The sequence below is a fragment of the Corapipo altera genome, unplaced genomic scaffold, assembly GCF_003945725.1.
Source record: "Corapipo altera isolate COAL_440 unplaced genomic scaffold, ASM394572v1 61411, whole genome shotgun sequence".
Taxonomy (NCBI): Eukaryota; Metazoa; Chordata; class Aves; order Passeriformes; family Pipridae; genus Corapipo; species Corapipo altera.
In genome coordinates, this window is record NW_020884875.1 from 24,836,188 (window position 1) to 24,861,013 (window position 24,826).

General features: G+C 34.5%; 1 protein-coding gene across 8 annotated transcripts in view; it reads left to right on the forward strand.

Annotated features, from left to right (window-relative positions):
- The window catches only part of VPS13A (vacuolar protein sorting 13 homolog A), a 99,419-nt gene that overhangs the window by 52,614 nt on the left and 21,979 nt on the right, over nt 1-24,826 (forward strand). For 4 of the 8 annotated variants that reach the window (XR_003526359.1, XM_027635376.1, XM_027635378.1 and 1 more), the window contains exons 40-61: nt 238-330; nt 830-1,186; nt 1,929-2,030; nt 2,250-2,408; nt 2,527-2,788; nt 3,671-3,831; nt 4,914-5,017; nt 6,314-6,611; nt 7,755-8,150; nt 8,961-9,065; nt 9,163-9,309; nt 12,542-12,580; nt 13,626-13,754; nt 14,441-14,574; nt 16,081-16,210; nt 16,551-16,786; nt 19,919-20,072; nt 20,812-20,958; nt 21,527-21,608; nt 23,015-23,084; nt 23,632-23,737; nt 24,107-24,220. Coding sequence is in view for 7 of the 8 variants with exons in the window: in XM_027635376.1 (XP_027491177.1) it covers nt 238-330; nt 830-1,186; nt 1,929-2,030; nt 2,250-2,408; nt 2,527-2,788; nt 3,671-3,831; nt 4,914-5,017; nt 6,314-6,611; nt 7,755-8,150; nt 8,961-9,065; nt 9,163-9,309; nt 12,542-12,580; nt 13,626-13,754; nt 14,441-14,574; nt 16,081-16,210; nt 16,551-16,786; nt 19,919-20,072; nt 20,812-20,958; nt 21,527-21,608; nt 23,015-23,084; nt 23,632-23,737; nt 24,107-24,220 (3,525 nt within the window). In the remaining variant the exon portion in view is untranslated. Of the gene's footprint in view, nt 1-237; nt 331-829; nt 1,187-1,928; nt 2,031-2,249; nt 2,409-2,526; nt 2,789-3,670; nt 3,832-4,913; nt 5,018-6,313; nt 6,612-7,754; nt 8,151-8,960; nt 9,066-9,162; nt 9,310-12,541; nt 12,581-13,625; nt 13,755-14,440; nt 14,575-16,080; nt 16,211-16,550; nt 16,787-19,918; nt 20,073-20,811; nt 20,959-21,526; nt 21,609-23,014; nt 23,085-23,631; nt 23,738-24,106; nt 24,221-24,826 lie in introns of those variants that run through there. The other 4 variants (XM_027635377.1, XM_027635380.1, XM_027635381.1 and 1 more) reach the window with 3 other exon arrangements.

The window sequence follows — 24,826 nt, forward strand, 5'->3', positions numbered from 1 at the left end:
AATGCATTTTCCTGTAGCTGACATTTGAATCTTTAATGATTGAGAATGGCTGAGGTGATGCTTCTGGATACTTGTTTTTTTTTTTCTTCATGTTGTTAGTGTTCAGATTGCTCTTGATTTTGAAGAACCAAATAATGGTAACTTTTCCTTTCAGTACTTATATGTATTACTTTAAAGTATTTTTTTTTCAGATTTTTTTTTTCACTATTTATCATTTGTTTTTACTCTTTTGTATAGGTATTACAGCCTTGTGACTTCTTCTTTGAAATGAAACAGTCAGGTACTAATCCACAGACAGCTGATCTAATGGTTAAATCTCTAACATTAAAAGTAGGTAAATCTTAATTGTGATTTTAGTTTTCTGCTATTTCCTGCTCAGCAGCCTATGAAGTTGCTTTTGGCACATGTTTCTTAAAAAAAATAAAATCAGGAATGACTGATGTGGGGAATTATTTCTGTTCTTCATCAGGTCACCTATCTGTTTAGCATTCCAAAACAGATAAAATTGAAATTGGATAATTGTGTCACTGTGCTTCGCAGCTGTAATCTGTGTTTTATGAAATGGCCTGATGTGGCAATACAAGTTTTGAAGTGTTCAGATAGATCATTGAACGACACAGTTTAGAAAGCTTCCATCTGGAGATAAGGCAGGGGTTGACAATCTGAACAGATTGAACTATAGCTTGTGGAAGGGAATGCATTTTCAAACAAGAGTCATGTAGAAAATAGAAGTGTTTTGTTAGTGTAACATATTCATTATATTTTTGTGTCTGGAATTAGCTGTTTCTGTACTAGCTTCTCATTTCCAATTATTCCAATTTTTTTGTAGGTTTCACCAATAATTATAAACACAGTAATTACTATTACATCAGCCCTTTATCAAACTGCAGATACAACAGAAGAAGAGATTAGTCAAATTCCTCCAGACTTGTGGAATAAGAAAGATATAAAAAATCTAAACATGTGGTTTCTTGAAGAGACAAATGAAAATGAAGATAAAACCACAACCACTGAACTAGTTCCCACAGGAGAGTCATTGAAAATTAAAATAGAATCTGTTTTTCTAACACTTGAAGCTGGAGTTGGGCACAGAACTGTACCAATGCTTCTTGCCAAATCCTCATTTGTTGGAGAAGTCAAGAACTGGAGTACTCTAATCAACCTACGTTCTTGTCTTGAGCTAGAGGTGAGGAATTCTACAATAAAAAAAAGTTTTCTGAACATGCTAAACCCTATTATCTAAATGCTATATACATGTTATTTAGACAAGAAAAGTAAAATAACCCATATATTTAATGACTAAATTCCTGCAGATAAGTGTTGTGGGACCATGATGGGAATGACGTTTTAAGGTAGTTAAATTAAAATGAAAATCTAATGCATTAGCTGTAATGCATTAATGGCACAGTAAGTGGTGTTATACCATCTCACATTTACAGTTTTTACAAGTTCTCAAAAATCTGTTGCATCAGTGCTAAGTGTTGGAGTAACAACTGGCTAAAACTCTCTGATAATCTTCACTTAAGATTACAGTAGAATATATTCTTATGTAATTTCTATAGTGGTACCAGTATTCTTCATAAAACATCCAAACTGGCTCATATTTGGAAATTAGTGACCTAAAGTCCAGTGATTGTTGTAGGTAGATTCTTCCTTATTTACAGTGCTTTTGACTTCCAGTGCCTACAGTTTAGGCCATCATTATACTGAAAGTGATACACCTTTTATTTGGAACAGGGTTTTTGCAGTAGAGACTTATCTGCCTCATTTATTTCTCTAATGCATTTGTTTCAGCTTACGGTGGGAGCTGAAATTACACTCTGATTATGAATCTTGTATGTTACTAAAATAATTAATATACTTCTAAATGAGAATTTTTGATTAAACAGATGTATGTAAATTCCTAATTGACTTCTGCATTTTGATAGGTACACTATTTTAATGAGATGTTTGGAGTGTGGGAACCTTTGCTTGAACCGTTAGAAGTTGAGAAGACTGATTTATTCAAGCCATGGATTCTTGAAATCAAGGTATAGTTTCCAAAGCTGAACTCGAATCTTCCATTTCAATCCCTTAGAAAAAACAAATGCTCTTTGCCTTTCATTGCTGAGACTAATCTGAACAAAAAAAAAAGAGAGAGAACCGTGGCAGGACATAGAAATGGGAAAGGGAGAGAGAGAGACTTGACGTGAAACTTGCTTATATAGAATGAGTGGTCAGATAAGAATTATTTAAAAATATCCTTTCAGATGAAAAAGGCAAAAAAAGTGCTACTTGAATCAGATGATGAAGATGAAGAAAACTACAAAGTTCCAGAATATAAAACTGTAATAAATGTTTCCTCGAAAGACCAGCTCAACATTACACTATCCAAGTGTGGACTGCAAATGTTGAGTAACTTGGGCACGGTAAGAAAGATTTCTTGACTATACCATGTTAGATTTGCTAAATGAATGTTTTCAGAGATTATCTTGATGAAGTCTTATTCAGTGTGTTTATATTTTGTATCTGTTTTTTGCTTCCTAGGCATTTGCTGAAGCAGCTAGTCAAACTTCAGACATCTTCAAAAAAGACCGAGCACCGTTTGTAATAATAAATTCTTTAGGACTTCCCATAATGGTCTTGCCTAGTGATGCCTTTAGTGTCCTTGATGTTGAATTTGGAGCAAAAATATTTCATTTAAAAGATGGAGAGAATTTAAATATGGAATTTGTTAGAACTAAGAATGAAAGTGACCAGTTCACAGCAATGACAACACTGAGTAGCAAGAGATTTTACATTCAAATCTGTAAGTTACAAAGTTCGTACATCTTCTGTTTTTGTAAACACTACATCATGCGTAATACTGTGTCTTGTACAGGTAATAAATATTGGAGGACTCCATAACGTGAAAGGAGCGTTTCTTTGGGTTCTAGATGTGTGGCGGTATTTGAAATCTTACTTTAGTCTTTGCAGCTAGAAGTTATATGTATCACACTCGTTAATTTTTGCAGCATAAGTTTTCTACCATGATAAATTATTTAGGTAACTAACCTTTATTGCAATCAAATATTTTTTGTTTGCATTTATTTATTATTGCAGAATTAAGCTGCTCAAAATAATTTTTTTTTTTTTTTTAGAATTCTGAACCCTGTATATTTACGTGCTTATAGAAGTTACTCTTAAGGGTGATGTTCTTAAGAAAATATTGTTTTAAATAGTTTTAAGCAAACCAGAGTTAAAGCTAAAATTAAAATTTAGCTATTTTTAATGGTGTATGTTAACAATTTAAATTGATTTATTGTAACAATTAACAGTTTTTCAAACTTGACCATACAATGTGTTAGTTGAATTGTTTTTGCAATATAAGAGCTGTACCTTTGTAATAAGCCATTTCATCTTGTAAACATTCCTTATGAAGCACTAGCTTTATTTGCAGTAGCAAAACCCACTTAAATATTTGAGTCATGGAGTCATTTACTCTTTTTCCTGTTGTAAAAAAAAGAATCTTTGCTGTTTCTGTAGTAACACTGCAAGATCAGCATATTAAGAGTGGTGATTTTACTTTTTCATCTGATTTTTTTTCTTGTTAGATCAAGTGACACAGAATTCTGTTGAATGCACATTTTTGTCCTTCAAGTGTATTTGTATACTCCTTCTGAGTGTTTCATGTCTCGTCTTGAAATCCTAGGTCCACATAATCATTCTACTGTGGAAAAGATTCCATTGACAAAAGTGGGTCGATGTATTTACAGAGTGAGACACGAGGAATCAGGTGTTGAAAGGTCCATTGTCTGCCAAATTGACACTGTTGAAGGAAGCAAGATGATAACTATACGTTCTCCTATTCAGGTTGTTATATATCCATACATTTTAAATTCACAATTACTTAAATTTTTTAATGAATGAAAATGATCCTGTAGTCTTTAAATAAAAATTAACAGAAGTTGTTTTAAAAATGTACCTGGATGGTTCATATAACTTTGGTTTGTGTATTATAAAGTAGTTTAGAAGAGATTTCCAAGGAAAAAGCTTTTTCAAAGTGACAGACAGGGGTTGAATGGGGGGTGGAAATCAAGCAGATTTTGGATCAGGGTAATTAATCAGTAATGTTTCCTAATACTGGCACTATTTTCAGTCTTGTATAAGTGATGAACTTCTTTTAACTTTATTGTGGTTCCACAAGCTTATCCTTCAATCAGATTATTTGGTTTTCTTCATCCTGTACCATTGATACATTAATTTTAAATTTGGTATGTTGTCAGCTGAAAAGCAAGATCTCTGAGTATATTGAATAGTATTTTTTGATAGACATATGGCTTACAGATACAGGGATGATTCAGATATTAGTGTTCTATAGTAATGGTGTTCCTGTTATATTTCAGTTGCTTTTTTTGCTTGAAGTGGTTTATAGCTTAATTCATGACCACATTCACTGTTTAATTCTTCCCTAATTTTTTTTCCAACAGCTAATAATGTCATTAAATTAACCCTGAAATAAATAAATAATAATGTTTGCGAAGAAGAGAATTACATACCCTCAAATGATAATTGACATTGATGATTTAACCTTAAACATTTGGCTTGTCTTCTGCCATATGGATTTTTTTAACCCACATACCTTTGTATCTATTACATTTTTAGGAGAGTGTTCTTCGGAAACTTATCATAGAGTTCAGATTTACTTTACTTTGGTTTTTCAGGGTCTTATGTTTCTCCTTGAAAAGCATTTTACACTTAATATATTTATTTCATAAATAAAATATAGCATTAAAATGCACAATTAGATAATTTAAAAGGATTTGCTGTTTCCAGAGACAGTTTTTCTGAAATATGTGACCTTGAATGGTAGACGGGTAAGATGAAAAAATGAGAGAGCTCTCAAAATACTGCATCTTTCCTAATATATGTTGCTGGATTTTTATTTCACACAGATAAGGAATCATTTTTCAATCCCCTTAAATGTTTTTGAGGAAGGAAGATGCTTAGGGACTGCTTCACCAGGAAATGAATTCAACATACCCTTTTCCTCTTACAGGTACCTTATTGCATTGTTCCTTTATCGGCAAATATGTTTATACATTGTGAATTATTGAATCCATAGAATTACGCTAAAAAGATTTTTCTCTTTGCTACCTAATACTGGAATAATACTGTGCTATCATTGTTGGGTAGGATCTTCTCAGGGCATCTAGTCTGAGTTAAACAGAATATTATTTCATTGTTGAATTGGAAGTATTTTGAAATCCATTTTTCTCAACAAGTTAAATTAACTAAGTTACTTTAAAAATCTGAGCTCAAGTGCTTCTGGATTGAATAATTTTGTGATTGTTATCCACACAGTACAGATTTTCTTCTTAGTCAGGTGATGTCTAATGAAGTAGTACAGCTTTTTTTGTTTGTTCTTCTGAAAAGTCTTCTTTTGATTTTGTGATTCTGAAGTAAAATATTGAAACTAATACACTTAAACTCTGTTAAAGATGTAGATACTTGTCAGCCTTAGAAACACTTGGCTTACAGCATAGCTATACTATTAGCACATCCATTAATGACTTAAAACAGCAGTGAGTCTTCATTTACATTTTAACTGAACTGTCACCAAGTTTTAGGTAGGTAGGTTTACTTTGATGCAGATTTTTTTTTATGATAACAGAGACTTTTCCCTTCTGTTTTCCTGCACATGTTCTCCTTATTTTTTTCACAACTAAAGCCATGTATCTTTTTCAGTACTTAAGTTACACTATACTTAGATTCATTAATTTGTTAATATTTCTAACTATCTGTATTTCTTTTAATAAGTTTTAGTGACATTCTGATTCATTGCACAGATGAGTTCCACTAGACAGTAAGGAAATTTGTCCTAACAAAAAATCTTCAGTCAAGGAGCAGCTGTATTAGATTAAAGCTGTTGCCTTAAAAAAGCAATGTGTGTAAATAATCCATAAACTTGATGCTTTATGTGACTGAAAAGAAAGGCACTTTCTGCACATCTGTTATAAGAGTAAGTTGTTTATCCAGACCTTTTGCTTGGAACAGGAATAGAGAAGCACTTGTAAGGATATTCCGTAGCTTCTTCATAAGAATCTCCAACATACCTCTCTTTGTAAAGGAAGAATTTGGTTGTATGGAACAAAAAACCCATAGTGTTACAATAACATGAACTTTTGCGATCCAGTCCACCTTTTGATTCCTCCTTTAATCAAGATAAAGGCAGGGAAAGAATTACTGCTAGAAATCTTCCAAATAATACTAAAATGTTCCTGTTTCATAGTACTTTTTTATAATTGAAAAATTCAATCTCATATTGAGTATCTAAAAATGTTTTCATTTACAGATCCATACTGAGTTTGCAACCACCAGCCAATGAAAATGCAGTGAATGGAGAATATGATATGTGTGAAGGAATTACATTTGATGACATTATAAAAAATGTTGACAGTTTGTTACAAAGGAAATGCCAGTCTGTGGGGTCAACTAACCACTCTCTTATCATCAATATTGTTCCTGTAAAAGATTCATTGACATCTTCATTATGTGCAGAAGATCAGTGGGATTTTCCATACGTTGTTCATTTATGGCCTTCTGTTCTTCTTCACAATCTTCTTCCTTATCTAATAACTTTTTCTGTAGAGGTAATTACTTAATGCTTGAATTTTTTGTGATGTTTCCCACCTATGATATGAAAGTTTACCAGCTGGGTGAAATGGAGATTAAAAGAGAGGGATTCTGTTAGAGTATTTGTGAACCAAGTTCAGAGATCTTATAAGGGCAAGTCTTTCTGCAGAAAGGAAATATTACAAGAGTGTGAAATGTGGTGGTATTAAGTCATACTTCAGTTATATATGCAAAGTAAAACTTAATACTGTATAGGTTTGGGTCTGTGAGAGAGTCACACTGTTGTGCAAGTGCAACTTAAGCCTAATTAAACAGTGTAGTTCTTCCTGTGAATTATGACTGCCTCAAGTGACATAAGTGGATCAGCCTATTGGTAGCATTTTATGTGCTGTCACTGACTTTCAGCAGTAGCGTGCTTTTAACAAGTTCTCACACGCCTGCCTTTTTGCCAGGTTTTGGCTAATGCCATACTTTAAATTATTTCTAGATGAAATGAAACGGTTAGGTGTACTGACTCCTAGTAGGCATTCATTCCAGTGCCAGATGAGAGCCAGTCTTGAGTAAAATACTTAAAACATGCAGTGTAGACATTGATTCCTCAGCACTAAACGTTTCATTTTGCAGATCTGCTATGACTATGTCCCACTCCTTACTGATCAGGGTAATAGAAATATTGTTGGGAGACACAGATGTTTTTCAGATGGTATTAATATTTAGTATTTGGATTCAAATAATAGAAACTAATAATAAAACTTTGTCACAAATACACAATTACTAGAACTAGAGACTTTACCCTATTCTAAATGTATGGAAGTAACAGGTTCTTATTTGAATGTCTCTTAAAACTTTAAATTTAGTGAAGGAAATACTGTGTTGAGGAAACTGTCATTTAGGCATATTCATGTGTTTGAATTTAGTGACAGATGGTGTTAAGTATGATGACCATGATGTACTGGGGTTCCCTTTGCAAAATGTTGTATTAAGGTAGTTGTTTAAGAAAGTAACATAGTTAAATAGCATAAAAAATATTTTAAAATTGTACCTAAATAACTTGTATCTGAATTTTTAAAGCTAACTAGAAAATAGAAGTTGATATGAATTTTACATGTGATTCCTTTAAGTGTACATTACTCCATTGCTCAGTTTCTTTATTTTTAAAGGGTAATGGGAACAAATATGACACTCTCCAAGAAGGAAGTTCAGCACAGATTCATAATGCAGTCTTGGATCAAACAAAACTAGATTTGCAGTTGCTTAACTATCTTGATCAAAATTGGAAGAGTGAGTACTATATAAAAAGTGATCTGCCTGATATCAGCTTCACAACATTTTACTGCATCACGGAGCTGGATAAGACTGAACTGGATATTGCTGTTCATGTGACCTACACAACTGGGCAGATGATTATAGCAATTCACAGTCCATACTGGATGGTTAATAAAACTGGTCGAATGTTGCAATACAAAGCTGATGGTATTCACCGCAAGCATCCTCCGGATTACAAAAAACCACTCCTTTTTTCTTTCCAGCCTAAGAACTTCCTCCAAAATAACAAGGTATTGTGTTTTGCAAAACCCGGCAGCTCTGTACTTACTACCTCATGTTGTTGTATGAAAGTATTTTTATACTTTGAAATTTATCTATACTATGCTGTGCTCTGTAGTGGGCATGAAACCTACATGATACTTCTGTCTAAAGAGAGTATTTTAAATGAGTATCTTGTCAAATATGGTTGAGATAAGAAGTTTACATCATCAAAGGTGTTGTTAAGAAAGAGATTTTCACCTTTGAGAGAAATAAAATTCACTGAGAAGTGTTTCCTAACTAAAAGAATTTCTTTTATTCCATTTAAACTGCATCGGTAAAGGTCCTTATTCCAAATAAGACATAGGCCTTGTGTAGGAAGTGTAACGGTGTGGTACTTGAAAAATGAATGCTTGCAGTGGTGGTTGGTTGATTAGTTCTGGGTTTGTAGAATGCTGAGGTTAAGATTCATTCACTATTTGTGCTTGCTGTGAGTTTTCTGATGCTGAAGATCACTGATGGATGAATGATATGAGAGAGATTACAAGAGTGTGTTGATTTACCTTTGAAGTTTTAGTTGTGATAAGTTTTGGAAAGGATCCTTATGTGGTTGCTTTCATTGGAATGCTGTACACTTATAACGCTTATTCCACATGGCTTATAACTAAGCATGGTAGAAAATACGTTTGTGAGATGATACTGGCACTTATGTCTTGACTTTTCAATAGCAACACCTGTATTTCTAGTATGCACTTATATTTATGTTTATCCATACTTTATATATAATTTTAAATGTTTCAGTGACTGTAAATTGAAAATAAATTCAGGGTGCTTCTTCACAGGTGCAGCTTAGGGTAACGGACAGTGAACTGTCTGATCATTTTTCACTGGACACTGTTGGAAGTCATGGTTCTGTGAAATGCAAGAGTCATAAAAAGGAATATCAAGTACGTTAGATTTATCTTTCAAATTCATTATTTCCCGGAGATATGAATGAAGTAAGAAAAGAACAGTGTACTTCTAACAGTGTCTTTCTTTTCACAGGTTGGTGTCACCATAAACAACAGCAGTTTTAATATTACTAGAATTGTTACTTTCACTCCATTTTTTATGATCTCAAATAGAAGTAAATATACTTTGGAAGTAGCTGAAGAAGGCAAGGAAAAGTGGATTCCCATTGTTTTGCAACAGGTAAACTTATAATGGAAACTATTCCAAATTTTGTCTCTAAGGAAAAAAAATTGTTTTGAACACTCACTGATGAAAAACATGAGCAATTATGCATTCAGTGATAATGTCTGAATATATTATGCTTTTTTCAATAAATTATCCATGTTCTATTACCATTTCTTAGTCTTGCATTGGGACATACTGTAAACCTGGTTTGTGTTGTAATTGGAATTTTTTCTCTATCACCTTGCGTCATAAACAATGTCAGAAAAAAACCAGTACTGTTACTGTATTATATCTCTGCAATGGCATTGAAACCTCTGTTCAGTTTAGCAGTGGTATGTGGTAGAGTATTTTGGCTGATCTGGTATACATCAAGCAACTTTATATGGGAAGAAATTCCCTCACGTGAATCAGTTCAGATAGCTCAAAATTCTTCTTCCGGAACTAGTCTCACTTCTGGTTTGTAGTGCTCAGTACGTAGTTTCTAGAGAGGGATCCCTGGCCTCAAGGCCAGGTGTCATGAAAATCAGGTATAGACTGTTGCAGACTGGGTGTGCAGCTTGGCTGTTTGCACTACAGTATCACACAATTATGTTTTGTATGTGTGTTGAGTCTTGGAGCCATCATGCCTTCCTCCAGAATGTGTAGGAAAGGCACTACCTGTTTGGGGTAGCGTTGGAGGTCTCTGAAAGCTGAAAGTGATCAGTACTGCTTTCTGAAAAGAGTGACCTCTCCCTTCTTCCCAGCACCACCGTGTTCACCACTAAACTATATCCCCAAGTGTCACACCCACAGCACTTCCTCTAATGAGCAGCTTGTTCCAATGCCAAACCACCCTTTCAGTGAAGAAATTTTTCCTAATATCCAATATAAACCTCCCCTAGTGTAATTTTGAGACTGATTCCTCTGGTCCTGTTGCTTGGAGACCAACCCCCACCTTGCTACAACCTCCTTTCAGATAGTTGAAGAGAGTAGTAAGGTCCCCTCTGAGCCTCCTTTTCTCCAGACTAAACAATCCCAGCTCCCTCATCTGTTTCTTATAGGACTGGTGTTCCAGACCCTTCACCAGATCCATTGCCCTTCTTTGGACATGCTCAAGCACCTCAATGTCACCATTGCAAATACTCCAGGTGGTTACTAAAAATGTTTGCAAACCAAAATGCAGAAGTTAAAGAGCATTTTCAATCAAAATCTTAAGCAGATATTTTTGTTACATTTTTGGTACCTTCAACACTCCTTAAGTATGCCTCTTATCTTTGATGACATGGTCCTTAGAGATGTACCATTTAAATATCATCATGTCAGTTAATGAAATTGTTATGTTGTTCTATTGTGATTTTTGTTGAATGTACATAAAGATGTTTAGATCTTTAAATGTTGAAGACCATTCAACTTCCCATAACATTTATCATTTTTTTCAAAAATAGTGCTCTTACTCAAGAATAGACTGTTTGCCATAAGCCATTTTTTCTATTTCCTAATATTCTTACGTTCCTCTGAGCCAAGTGTTTGTTTGGCCTTACATAGTTTTTGTGTTCTTTACGTGAATGATTCCTCATCTAGTTCATTGACAGAGCTCTGAAATTGCAGTAGGTTCATGTGTAGTGGCATGGGCAACATGCCACTATATTCTTACTTATATTTTTTACTCTTAGAAAATGTAGTCAGATGGTATTATTTCTTAGTGTTTTGTGGTTTATAGTTGATATAGAGTTGTTATTTGATTAAGCTGAATTATTTATAGGAACTTTTGGAATTTCTGCAAATACTATTCAAAGGTAATAGTTTTGAAAGTTGAAATACATTGCTACTTACATAACCTGTGTGTTTCTCATGTCGACCCTTTTATTCATATGCCTATAGGATTTTCTAGTTTGTCTCACAATTTTCACTGTTTCTCAGGTGTTTCTGAATTGTACTAATTACTCATAATCTCCTTTCTGTTATACAGTATCAAGGATATCTGTTATAAAGTATCAAGATAAGTGATTTTAGGATCACTCCTAATAACTTTTGAAAGATTAGATGTGGCAGTTTACCTAATGGAGCTGTAGAGGTCAATAGAAGAATCTGTATTCCCTTCTAAATCCTCTTTTCATATTGTGTTGATATTTTTCCCTTTGATAGGTAGTCTCTAAAAGTCCATGTTGTGACAAATAGGACTGCCAGGGTTGTTCATTTGTAACTCAGTTGCTCAATCCAGTGTCTCTTATTTCTTCTAAATCTAGGTAGCGTCAAGCCATTATTGGTCTATCTTTGGGCATCCAGAACAGATTTCCAGGAACAGGTTTCCATCTGATCCTGAGATAGGGAACTCTGCAATTTTGCTAGCCTGAATTATTCTTTTAACTAATACCTGTGATTTGTTTGAGTGTTTCTCACATTACTCTTTTATGCTAGGTTGATCTTCAAAAAACCAAGCAGCTTGTTGAAATGTTAATTCATATTTTGGTTTGCTCTTGTTCTTGCTCCCCCTGTTCTATTTTTTGTCATTTTAAGTTAAGCAGAGTCCTTTGTACTGCTTTTCTTTTATTGTACACTCGTCCTTCTTAGTGACAGATCACCTGTCTTCTCAGAGGAAAAAGCAATCCTTTTGTAGAACCAGTCTCTGCTGGGACATGTTCCCTGTCTGGAAAACAGTAAACCTATCTGAAACTTCAGTCATTATTTTCAGAAAATCCATTTGTTCTTCAAAAATTGCAGTAGAATTTGTTGGACAGTGATTATTGTGCAATGGCTTGCCAAGGACTGTCCTTTGAATTAGGTATGATGCAAACAATTGATAAGCATATATCCTTAAAGAAAGAGAGAAGACATTGCTGAAAAGTGTCATAACACCACTACTAAATATAAAGATCCTGTTGTAAAATCAAGATTGTTGAATAAATATAATGTCTAGTGAAGCACTTATCATGTGTGTGGTAAAAGGCTTGAAAACAATATCATTGTGTCATGTTCTGTAGCTAATTAATTTTTCAATTCTCTGTGGTTGATTTTATAATATCTTGTTTAGCCAATCCTTTATACGTATTTTGGTTTTGATTTTAAACTTCTATTTGCTTTTGGTGGATTCTCCTTGAATTTCCTCTGGACTTCCTTAATTCCATGTTGAGACTTACTTGCTGTGTTTTATGCTAGGTTTACAACACAATTTAAATTTCCTTTGTCTGTGGGATACATGTTGATGTAAATAAAACACCATTGATCTTACCATTTAACTATATTTTTTCCTTTGTCTTTCTGCTTCCTGTGGTGTGAGAAACAATGGGAAAGGGAACTTAGTGGCATGGTAAGTTGGTGAACTAGTCTTTCACCACTGAAGATTTAGGTCTAGGATTCAGATGCAATTGAATATGAACATCTCATTTCCTAAGCTACGTTGAAGAAAGATGCTTCTGAAATTTTGGATGCTGCATGTCAACAGTTTGAAATACAGGAAAACTGGTCTACCTAAACAGACCTTGGCTCTTGCCAGTTGAGAGTTACTGTTAATCATGTCTTCTCTCCTTGGCATGACTCTATTAATTAGTTGGAAACTTTGCATTAGTTATAATTAAAACTTTTGTCTTCTCTGTCTCATGGTCTTCTCCATTTAGTGAGTAAACTGTTGAAGAGAGATTGTCTGTGAGATTGTTAAATCCATAGTTGCAGCGATTTCAGTTGTGAATGTGAATAGCAAAACATGCTCTCTGATTTAGCTACTTAATGCTTCATATTTTATTTATACATATTGTATACCCACATATATATGTGTGTATATGCACTTTTAAATATATGTGAAGCATTTTTAAAAGAACAGCTAGTAGCTGATGTCCTGGGGAGAGTATTTATAGCCCTTTTTGTCATTAATTGTCACTGGAAGATTGATTTGTAATTTATACTTATTTGGAAACAGGTCTGTTAATGGAAAAATAGTTTTACAGTTTTGTTGTGGGTTTGTTTTTGTTTTGTTTTTGTTTTTGTTTTTTTGTTTTTGTTTTTTGGGGTTTTTTTGAATGAACTTGGTATTTTCACTGTAGTAGCTATTTTATACTCTGGATTTTATATACTCTGTCCATTTTAAATGTACTTTTCATGTGATTATGAAGTCTTACTGTTTCCACTTTTAGCTCCTTAACTCATCACTTTCTTCACTGTAGTTTGAATTATTTCTTGACTTCCTTTTAATGTATTGTGTCCAGATAAGTAATTACTTTTAGGGGTTTTATTATAGTTTCTGATCCAAATCAATACACTTTTGGGTAAAATTTTAGTAGATGAACTTTGGGCTAAAGTGAATGCCATTTAACATGTAATTTGTTTTCTCACTTTAAAATTTCTGGGTTTTTTTCTAGTGCATTCCTTTTTGGCCCGAAAATGATGCCAACAAACTGCTTGTTAGAGTTGAAAATTCTGATCTCCCCCCAAAGAAGATAAATTTTGATCAGCAAGAAAACTGTCTCCTACTGCATTTAGACAACAAGGTAAAAATGGTTGCCTTTGCAAATTAGGTAAAACAGTATAAATCACTGTTTCATTTCCATTCTCAAAACTTTGTTTTCCCATACAATCAAGTATTGCAAAACCTTATCTGAGAAAAAGATTATGTTTATGTAAATGTATTCTTATGGTCTCTTTCCTGTGTGTGTACACACAGATATAAATAGGTATTCTGTTTAAGTGCTTCTCTGGGAAGCAGTTCTATAGAAGCTGAAACACAGATTGTTTTGCAAGTATTGTCACTCTAGAAGTATTGTATTAGATCTAAAGTAACACTAAGTTACTCTGAAAAGTAACTGATTCCACTAAATTTACTTTTATGTTGCAGGTAGTCTCATCTACTAGGAGTTTTTAAATATGTGAATGATTTTAGTAGTAGAATGCTTTTGAGGGCATTAATGCATATGGTTCTATAAGGAAGGTTCCTCTACTACTAGCCTAAATTTTTACAGTACAGAACTTGTACGGTTTTGATTACTAAGTGCAATACTTGTTAACTAGTAGTTAGATCAAGGAAATATTTTGAAGATAAGGTACAATGGCTTGTTTGTTTTACTATTTGATGGTTTTATCTTATGAGAGTAAAAGTTTTTCAAAACATTTAAATTACATTTGGTTTGCTGGAAATCCATTCCATTGTTACTTACCTAGTAATTTTTACAACTGATAGCTTGGAGGAATTACAGTGGATGTTAACCTGACTGAACATTCTACAGTGATTACCTTTTCTGATTACCATGATGGCGCAGCTCCATTTCTGTTGATAAACCATACTAATGAAGAAATTATTGAGTATGGACAAAGGTATGTATGAAGAGTTTTAGTAGAGGTGTCTGCATAGAGACATGTGAATTGTAACTTCATGTATTGTAAGCATGCCCATCTCTTAAGAAACCTATTTTTATCTCTTAAGAAACCTATTTTTTTAAAAAATGGCTGTCTAATTTTGTCAGAGCACCCAAAAATCTCTTGCGTGGTAAGTTGAAGATAATGTATTGTTAGCAGTGTTATGTTGTGCTAGGTAGTTGTACGAGTAAATAAACTATTTTGTGAGCTAAAGAAGCTCTCTGATGTCTTTTTTGAATTTTGTGGCCTTGCTTTCTACATTCCTGGTGAGGGTGAAGGATTGTGTTTGGCTTTTCTGGACCTGTGTGGGTGCTGACTGTGCAGATTAAGTAAAAAATGAGTTATGGATGCAGTACTGACAAGAGTAAGCATACCTACAGCATTCTTGAACTGTTTCTTTTTAAAAGCCAAACAGTCTATAGCTTTTTTCCCTTTCAGTCAGTCAGGGCAATGTTGTTTAAAGATTTTTACTTGAAAAGTGGAAGACCTGCTGGTCAAATCCTGTTTGTTTCCTGTTTGTCTGAAAAATACAATTGTTTGCTTTGGCTTTTATCTGTAAAGACTAGAAATTTTTATTTTCCTAGCTGAATTTTGGGCATCCTTATCATAAATTTAATGAGAATAGAGTAGCATATTTCAGTTGGAAGGGGCTTACCACGATCATGGTCCAACTGCCTGATCACTTCTGGGCTGACCAAAAGTAAAAGCATGTTATTAAGGGCTTTGCTGAATGATGGGCTTGGGGCATTGACTCTGAAGGAACCCTGTTCTTATGTATTTTACCATTCTTACAGTAAAGAAAAGCTCCCTAATGTCTAGTCTAAACCTCCCGTGGCACAGCTTTGAACCATTCCCATGTGTCCAATCACTGGATCCCAGCAAGAAGAGATCAGCACCCTTCCACTACCTCTCCTGGGGTAGCCCCCTTTTAGAGATCAGTAGAAGACAAGTCTGCCAGTTTTTGACTGTGAGAGGAAATGGATTTTAAAATACATTTACATGGAAATATCCAGTTACTAACCACTGCACTTCTTTCTCTTCAGCAAATCATAGGGGGAAACCTTTCCTAAACAATGAATTTTGAACCCACATTTCTTATTTTGAAATATTAATGCTAGGCAACACAGATCCTGAGTTTTCCTTTCAGTGTTTAAGCTCTGCTGTCTGGAATTCTTTTCTACTTTATTTTTCCCCGTTAATCACAAGTGGGAATGAAAATGAGTATTTAAAGTCTACTGCGTATATTTTTAAAATATATGTATGTATTTCGAAGTATAAATGCGTGTTTTTATAACTGTCCTGAGCATGGTTTTGTTCATGTTTTTTCATGTGTAATGCTATTTTTAGTTTTCATTTTCATTATTTGAAAATATAAGTAAAATGTTCTTGTTGAAATGCTAGAATGCGAAGGTCATTAACACAAAATATTTGTTGACATTTGAATTTAAAATTACTTTGTTCTAGCTCCCTTAGTGAATTGGAAGACTGCCTTCAGCCCAATAAGGCAGTACTGTATACTTGGGCAGACCCAGCAGGATCTAGGAAATTGACATGGAAATGTGGAAATAGAACCGAGGAAATTTCTCCAAAAGAGGTATGCTTATTATTGAAATCTCCTTTTAGTGGCGTCTAATTTATTGTCCTGTTCATCAGTGTATGTATGAAACTTCATATTTAATGAGTATGATGAGGAGTCTCATATATGAGTTTCAGACACAGAACAGTAACAACACTGTATTTGCCAGAGCTTGTGCCAGTAAGCGTTGTCTTCAGTTGAAAAGTGTGTGTTTGTGTTAACCTCTTGTAAAATGTCATAGTTAATTTTTTCCTGCACCTTAAAAATGTCTTTTGTTTATGTTGCCAAGCCATATGCATTCGTTTGTGGAGTAAAATGATGAATAGAGTTCTAAAAACATTTCCTCTCTTGTTTGTAGGACAAAATGGAAATACTCAGAGTGGATTGCAGAAAAGCTGTCTATTTAATGTCATTTTATGAAGGTTTGCAGCGTATTGTCCTGATCACTGAAGATGAGAATGTGTTTAAATTGACATATGAAAGTGTAAAAGCAGAACTAGCAGAACAAGAAATTATTCTGTCTTTGCAAGATGTTGGAATTTCATTGGTTGATAATTACTTAAAACAAGAGGTGTCCTACATTGGAATTACAAGGTAACTTACTTTGTGTGCAGTGGTTTAAAATGTTTAATTTTGGGTATTTTCACTCTGAGAGTTTTATTTTGGGTTGTGATGGAAGAGTGTCATGGTTTGACACAGCCCCAAAATCCAATTCCCTAACTCCATCCCCCCTCCCACATCTCAACCTAATGTGAGATGGGTTTTTCCAGACAAAACACAACCAGACTCAGAATAGGGGAAAGGGAATATATTACAATGACTGTACAAATAAATACTATAACACATTATACACACGATCACAACTATCTCTACCATGACATATGTATTTACAATGGATCAGATCTCCTCTCCCCTCCAAATAAAAGTCCAGGAGGGAAAGAAGGACAGATCCCCTTCCAGTCTCTCAGGGCAGCAGCTTCTTCTAAGGCAGCAGGTTCTCCTCATCTCATGCATGCAGCAGTAACTGGATTGTTGTAGCTGGATCTCTGTTCAATACACACAAGGGGGTCTCCAAGCCCCTTGGCCCGTCGTCTCCAAAACCAGGGTCTCTCTTTTCCGTGGACTGCGTAGCAGGGACAAGCTCGCGTCACCACGTCATACCATGAAGCTCAGGGGTCTTCGTGGCAGTCCCTTTCCTCAGGGGATTCAAATTCCCCTTTGCAGAGCTCTGTGCTCTGTCTCAAGGCTGCTGGCTTAGCAGCAGCAGCGAGGGGGGCCAAGGTCAACCCCCCCGCATTCCTTCTCCGTCCCGGTCCAGCTTCCCAGGATGCCTTTGAGCTTCTCAGCTCCTCTCTGCAAGTGCTGTAGCACTCCAAGGCTCTTTCAAGCAAGAGTCCATCATCTTCCTCCTTCCAGGAGGTCTCAAGGAGTTTGGGGGGGTTTGGTACAGTTCCTACCCCCCAGAACTCCAAAGCTCTGCTGCGGGCTCTCTTCTGCTGCTTCCTCCGGTTCAGTTCTTATCTGTCCTGGCTCTTATCCAGAGTCTCTGGACACTGCCACCGCTTCTGCTCTGTCTCTGTAGCCCCCAACTGGGGCTGGGGGGGCCCCAGAGGCCCTGAGGGGCTCCGGGCCTCTTTCCTCGTGGCTCTACCACAACATGGCTACTTCTTCTACCTACCAAACTACAACTCTTCCGGTGCTTGTGATATGTTTTCATTTCTGCAGGAGCGCTCATTGGACAGAGCTCCAAAACTTCCAGGGGTTTCCACCCCTGGGGGTTACCACTTTTCAGCCTCTGGGGGAAAACAAGGTTCAAACCACTACAAAGAGGAACAAGAGATTTAGGTTAAGAGTATTTAGAACTAAATCACTGTATTTTCCTGGTCAAGAGAAATGTTTTCACTGTTTTATGTTAATGCATATACTTTCTATATCTTTGTATTTTTGGAATATATATTTGTAACTCTGTGTGGCAAACTTCCCAATACACTGAACAGAAATATTTCCTGTCCATGTAGTTTGGCAAGTGATAGAGTTTCAAGCTGTAGGGTCTGTGCTAGGTTTGTGTCAGTGGATTTTTCTATCTTCACTACAGGAACAGTTGCTGAATTCTGTGTTGGAAATTTTGATACAATAGCAGCTTATAGGTCTCTTTAGTTTTGATTGATAAATTATGGTGATCCAGAGCACTAATACTTGGATTTCCTAAGAAAACATTTCAGAGGAAAGCAGAAAAGAAATTATATAATGTTTAAGAAATGTGTGCTATCATATATTCAAACAGGGGCTCTTTAGAATGTTAAGGGACACTTACATATCATTGCCATAATCTACACATTTCTGTATATTCACAGCCATGAGGTTGCAAGAGTGAGGGTTGTTTTTTCTTGATTAATTTTTTGCACTGCACTGTAAAATAAACAGGCAAAAACTTCTTATACACATATACTTCACACAGTCACGTCTGTCATTTACAAAGAAAATTCCAGTCTGTGCCCTCACCTGAGAAACTGTACTCTGATATCTAAACAGTGGAAACACTCCATTAAAAGTAACATCTGATTGCCTAGATTCATAGTGGTGTTGAGATTTTTTTGGTGTTGGTGTTTTTGGAAGTCAATGGTCTAGCAATGCTTGTAGTTGGTATTGTTTTCTTGTCAAACCCTGAATGGATATCAAACTCCAGGAAAATGGATGGCAGTACTGAAATTGAGCTTCCTTTTTTAGGAGGAACAAAAAGAAAAAAAAAGACAAGGAACAAAAAAAGGGGGGGAAAACTCCCAGCAACTTCAAGGCGTTACTCTGTTTTGTAGCTGTTGCTTTGGGTTTTAGCTCACTTTTTTATTTTGGTGGTTCTACCATTGATGTGTCTGAACACAGACACAGATGTAGCTAAAAGGGTTTAGTGGACTGTCTCAAAAGCTACGTATTTGTGGAAAGAGAAAACATCCTGCACCTGCCTGACAGTGTTGATTTCTCCCCTGTTTTATGCCAGACTTGATGATCTCGGAGGTCCTTTCCAACCTGGCTGATTCTGTGATTGAGTTGACTGTAAGATGAAATTAGACACAATAGTTTTGCCTAGAAGCAGTGGAAAAGAGTCCAATGCCCTTTAAAGTTGGTTAATTATTTGTATTAATAAAACTCAAAGACAAAAGAAAAGAATTGATTTAGAGATAACTTTTAAAAAAAAGCCCAAACAAGCAACAAAACCAAACCCCCCACCATAAAATCAGTAGAGGAAACATGTAAACCAAAGTCACCATCAATTGATTTAGATGGAATGAGTGAAGAAACAAGCTATCAAAAATAAGAGGCAGTTCAGGAGGTGTTTTGTCTTGACTTAGACTTCTCGATTTGTAGTAAATTTAAAATGCCAAAATACATGCAGGAGTATAAGCAGAAAAATACATTGAGATTGTACAATAATAGATGGCAGTGCTGTTACAATTGAGCTTCCTTAAATATCATAGCTCTCTTCATTGAAGTATGGAATTATACTGACTCGTTAACTTTTCTTTTTTGTATCATATTGGAGAGACTGGCTTCTGCTTAGTACCAAGAAGGCAGTGGGTGATTTGGGTCCCTTTTATTTACTACAGTAGTGCTTTATGATATTGTTTTTCATTCCCCAGTTACAACCTATTAAAAGTCATGCTACAGTAGCTAAAACTTGTTTTGAAATGGCTAATACATCTCTTTTGGTCCTTTGTTTTGTTTTCAAAGTTCTGATGTGGTTTGGGAGACAAAACCGAAGAAGAAGTCAAGGTGGAGACCAATGAGTGTTAAGCAAATTGAAAAATTAGAACAAGAATTCAAAGACTACAGTGAGCTGAGTCCTTCAGAAAATAAGATTATTGAGTTGGAATCGAATGTTTTGGTATTACTGATAGTTTTCTAATTCTTTTGTTTGTATGTATACACTAGAAAAAGATCATATATCAATTTGGCTGACTTCCAGTGAAATTTGAGATATATCAGGTTACCCAGTCCATCTGAATATCCTTCTTCATCTCTGTCTTTAAAAAAATTTGGAAGGAAATCCACAAACATTTGAAAACTTCCTTTTTGTTGTTAGCCTCTAACTTTGAAATTGAGGTATAACAATTTTGCAGGTCTTGATACTAAATATTCATAAAACCACAGTAAGGAAGCTTTGCATTTGGTTCATGTATTATACCAGTAAATGTGTTAGTTTGGGATTAGTTTGTTTGTTTTAGCATAAAATCTTCTTTAAGATGGCTTATTATGGGATAATTCAACTGTCTTTCAACCACATATAATTGAAAAAATAATTTCAGAAATTATTCTGGAGTGTTGAAGCACATTATACTCCAAATACTCAGTCCTCTTCTATAGAAAAATTCTTAGATGCTCCTCAGAAATGTGTTATCGGAAAATAAACATTGCATAAGTAAAGCCAATTTTTATCTCAGTCGTAGACCATTATACTACTCAGCTTTTCCTCTAGAAAGATGTGTATTAAATGCTAGTAACTCCCAAATAATGCAGTATTTTGTAATTTTATTTCTGTTGAAATTTGTGATAAAATCTCTAAGTATATTATAAAAAGCAGTATTTTAAAACAGCATACCAAATTTTCTGTGATATTACAATAGGTATGTTTAACTCCTAATGGAATGGACATGAAAATTCAACAACCAAATGAAATTCCTGTCAGAAGGAATTATCTGCCAGCTTTAAAAGTGGAATACAGTTCATCTGCACATCAGAAGTCTTTCAGAATTCAAATTTACAGGATACAGGTGAGTCTTGTCAGAAAGTAGTGAATTACTTATTCAGAAAAAAGAACTTTTATAGAAACTTGGATTCATTTTTAGAATTGTTTGAATTTCTCATGTTTTCAATTTATTTGTAATCATTGGCTTTTACATCAGCGATTCTCAATCTTTGGAATACTACTTTGGAAAAAGAAAAAAGATAACTATGACTGTTCAGAAAAAAACATTTGCCATTCATCTTCCATGCTTTTTCTTGGAGCTTTTCTTTGTAACCAGCAAAAAGATATGTGCAGTTTCTTTTCTTGTTATGCTCAAGTTTTTAAAAACAAATCCTTTGTAAAAATTTTTTGGACCATGTACTTAATTTTGTGGACCACCAACTTAAAGAAGCTTTTCTAAACTATTTGAATTGGATTATTAAATTTTTAAAATAGATATATTTGTAAGCGCAATAGTAGCTTTCTTTCTGTTTTCAGTTTGGTGGAAGGCTGCAGGTAATGTTCATAATTCTTGTGTTTGTCCTGATTTTAAAGTATTTCACTATTGAAAAGCTAACGTGCTGCACCTTGTCCTGTCCTTACCCCTCTAATAGATACAAAACCAGATTCCTGGAGCCATATTTCCCTTTGTGTTCTATCCTATTAAACCTCCAAAGTCCATCACCTTGGATTCAGGTTTGTTGTTCTAGTTTAACATAATCCTTCCATTTAAAAAGACAAGATAACTTATTTGTACTGAAGTTAACCATGTCAATTCTATCAGATGAAGTCTGTCTAAGCCTTCTGACTACAGATAACAGCACAAGTACTAATGTTGGAGATAAGGAAGCAGTTGTGTCTACAAAGAAGATACACAGAAAACCATTTCAACAGTAAACAGTCCGAAGAAAAGAAAATTTCCTTTATCCATCAATATCATACCTTTTAAGCACATTTTTTTGGCACGCTAATTCATTGCTTTTGGAGAGCATAAACATGAAAGTTTTGCTTGAATCAGGCTTAAAATGAGGTTTTGGTAGTTGCATTCAGACCACAGCTAAAACTTAATGCTGACTAATATACGAGAAGTGTTGTCTGCTGAAAATAAGAAAAGACAGATTTCTTGTTAATGTTGATGATAGCAAATCTGGTGCACTGTTTCTATATTGCTTGCATTTGGAGTTCTGGGGCAGTGAGGATTGACTTCAGTGAATCTTTAGTCTTCCGTTATTTCCCTTCTGCTCCAATATCTTAATCATGCAGTACATGACCTAGTGACCTATCTGAAATAACCTTAACTAATATGAAAAGAAATGTCTAAACTTAAAATTATTATGTGAGGTGCCATTTATAAACTCTGCAGATGGAAAATTATATTTTGTCTGTTTTGTATTTAGCCTTCAGACTTCTCCATTGCTTGGAGCATAGTGACATTGCTTGCAATGTCTCTCTACTATGTGATGAACTGAAGTCTTTCATTAAATTTTTCATATCAAATTCACTTGAAAGATCTGAGGAATATCAAAAGAGGTTGTGGATTGAGACAAAAAATAATGCTTTAATTTTTTGCAGAAGCTAATAGGATGTCAGATGTTCACTCTCAATATGATCAGTTTCAAGCTACAGTGCATAAATCTGCAGAATTTTTTTTCTTTTTTTTTTGTTTCTTTGTTTGGGGTTTTTTGTTGTTTGGTTTTTGGTTTTGTTATTTTTTTTCTGTTTTGGTTTTTTGTTTGGGTTTTTTTTGTAGTTGTTTAGTGTGTATCTTTGTATCAGCGGTTGGAAAATCTTATTCCATAACTAAGGAAATTTATAAATCTAAGATTATATCAGTATTAATTTGCTTTTAAATGAAAATGGTGCATTTTAAGAGGTCAGTGAAATAGCATTTTGATGTTCCATTTCATCTTTGCCTTCCCATTCCTTTTTGTTCCTGCTCTTTTCCCTGACTTAGTTGTTTGCCAGTCATATCCATTATGTAATCCTGCTTTACAGGATTGAAAAAACTCTGAATGTATATGACATTTTCATATTAAAACTATAAAGTTATGTATAACATATGGCAGTCTGTGCTGATCTCTTTTTATTTTACAACTTCATAGCACCAAAACCATTTACTGATGTCAGTATTGTCATGAGAACTGCAGGACATTCACAAATATCTCATATTAAGTAAGTATTTTGACATGTTCCATCTCTTCTGCTATTGATTATGTTTAATCAAGCTTTAAAATTAAAATTATTATAGAGGCAAACAATGAACGGTAATTTTAGCACCAACTCATTCTTGGAAAGATCAGAGCACTTTAAGAGAGATGAAAGCTCGATGCCTTTTGCTATCCCCATAATTGCAGAGCAAAGCAAGGATTTTTAGGTGTCTTTTTAATGCAGATTTTAGTCTTCTTTAATTTAGAAAAAAAATCTGTTTAGTGGTGGTATGTAGAGTGTTAAATGCCACTAGGTGATTAAGATGGTTCTGTTTACCAGAAATGTGTTTATCTTACACCTCTGTGGGAGGCCTTCTTTTCACCAGTAGTGATGAATTCCTCAAAAAAAAAAACAAAAAAGAAAACAACAACAAAATACTACAAAAAAACCCCACACCAGAAAAAACCGCCACAAAACCTATACCTGAAATTAATACATAAGTGACTTAAATACCCTGTGTTAAGTGTTACACATTTTTGTAGAATCCTTAATATTTTTTTTTTATTTATAGGTATTTTAAGGTCCTGATTCAAGAGATGGATCTCAGATTAGATCTTGGCTTCCTGTATGCACTTGTTGCGTTGTTTACACAGACTGATTTGCCAAGTGACCCAGAGGTAGAGAACTTTTTGTTGTTTGAAGAGAAATAGATTTTAAAGTTGTAATTAGCCAAATTGTATTAAAAAAAAAAAAGGTTTTCTGTGTCCATAGCAATGGTTAATTGCTGTGTGTCTAGGACTAATATGAAGCTGTTAGTTTTTTAATTACTGTTGCCTGAGACAGATAGTAAGCTCTTTCCTTTATCTTCATCTTGAATGCTATGGAAAGAAGGCTTCAAAATCTTACAATACAGGGTAAATGAGAGGAATTTGTACAAAGGAGAGTATAAGCAGTATTAGTCAATGTATTGTGTCTCAGTGACAAATGCATGCTAGTTTTATATATTCCAACTTTTGAAGTAATATTCATCTGAAATGCATTTACAGATACAACATTTCAAAAAGGATGTGGAATGTCTTCAAGAAGAACTGATGAGTGTGTCATCGATGGATACATCACAAATCAGCTTGTATGAATACTTTCATATCTCTCCAATTAAGGTATTCCTTTTTCACGTTACAATGTGTGTTTGCTCTCTGAAGATTTGTCTCCTGCAGGATAATAGGCACTGGAAATGAAGACATATAGAGGTGATCAAAACAAAAAGTCCCAGGAAAGTGCTTTCATTGTTACCACTACCTTAGTATTTCATTCCTATCCATGACTTCCTTTATAATGAGTAATGATTTTTCTTTTTGTTACGTAAGATTTCCCTGCAAATTTCTCTAGTTTGTGTGCAGACAATGTGTTGTGGATTGGAGATTTAAGTAATTTCTGAATAACATGTACAGCCAGGGTAACAAATTATTGTGTAGCTCACACTGTTAAAGCTGTGATAGTATCTTATAGGCTCTATAGCAGTGCTTAAGAGAATCTCATCTCCATCTCATAGGAAATAAATAAAAGAATGATTTCAGTTTCACCTCTTTGCAGTATCTGGTGAGATCTTAGAAATTGTATTTGACAAGAAAAATTACATAGAGGAAATAGGATGGAATAAATGGGCTTCAGGTTCCAATAAAGGATTAGTCTTTAGTGATTAAAAATTAAATGACAATAATTCTCCAAGATGAGCTGTGTATCATTGAAATGAGCTATAGTTAAGC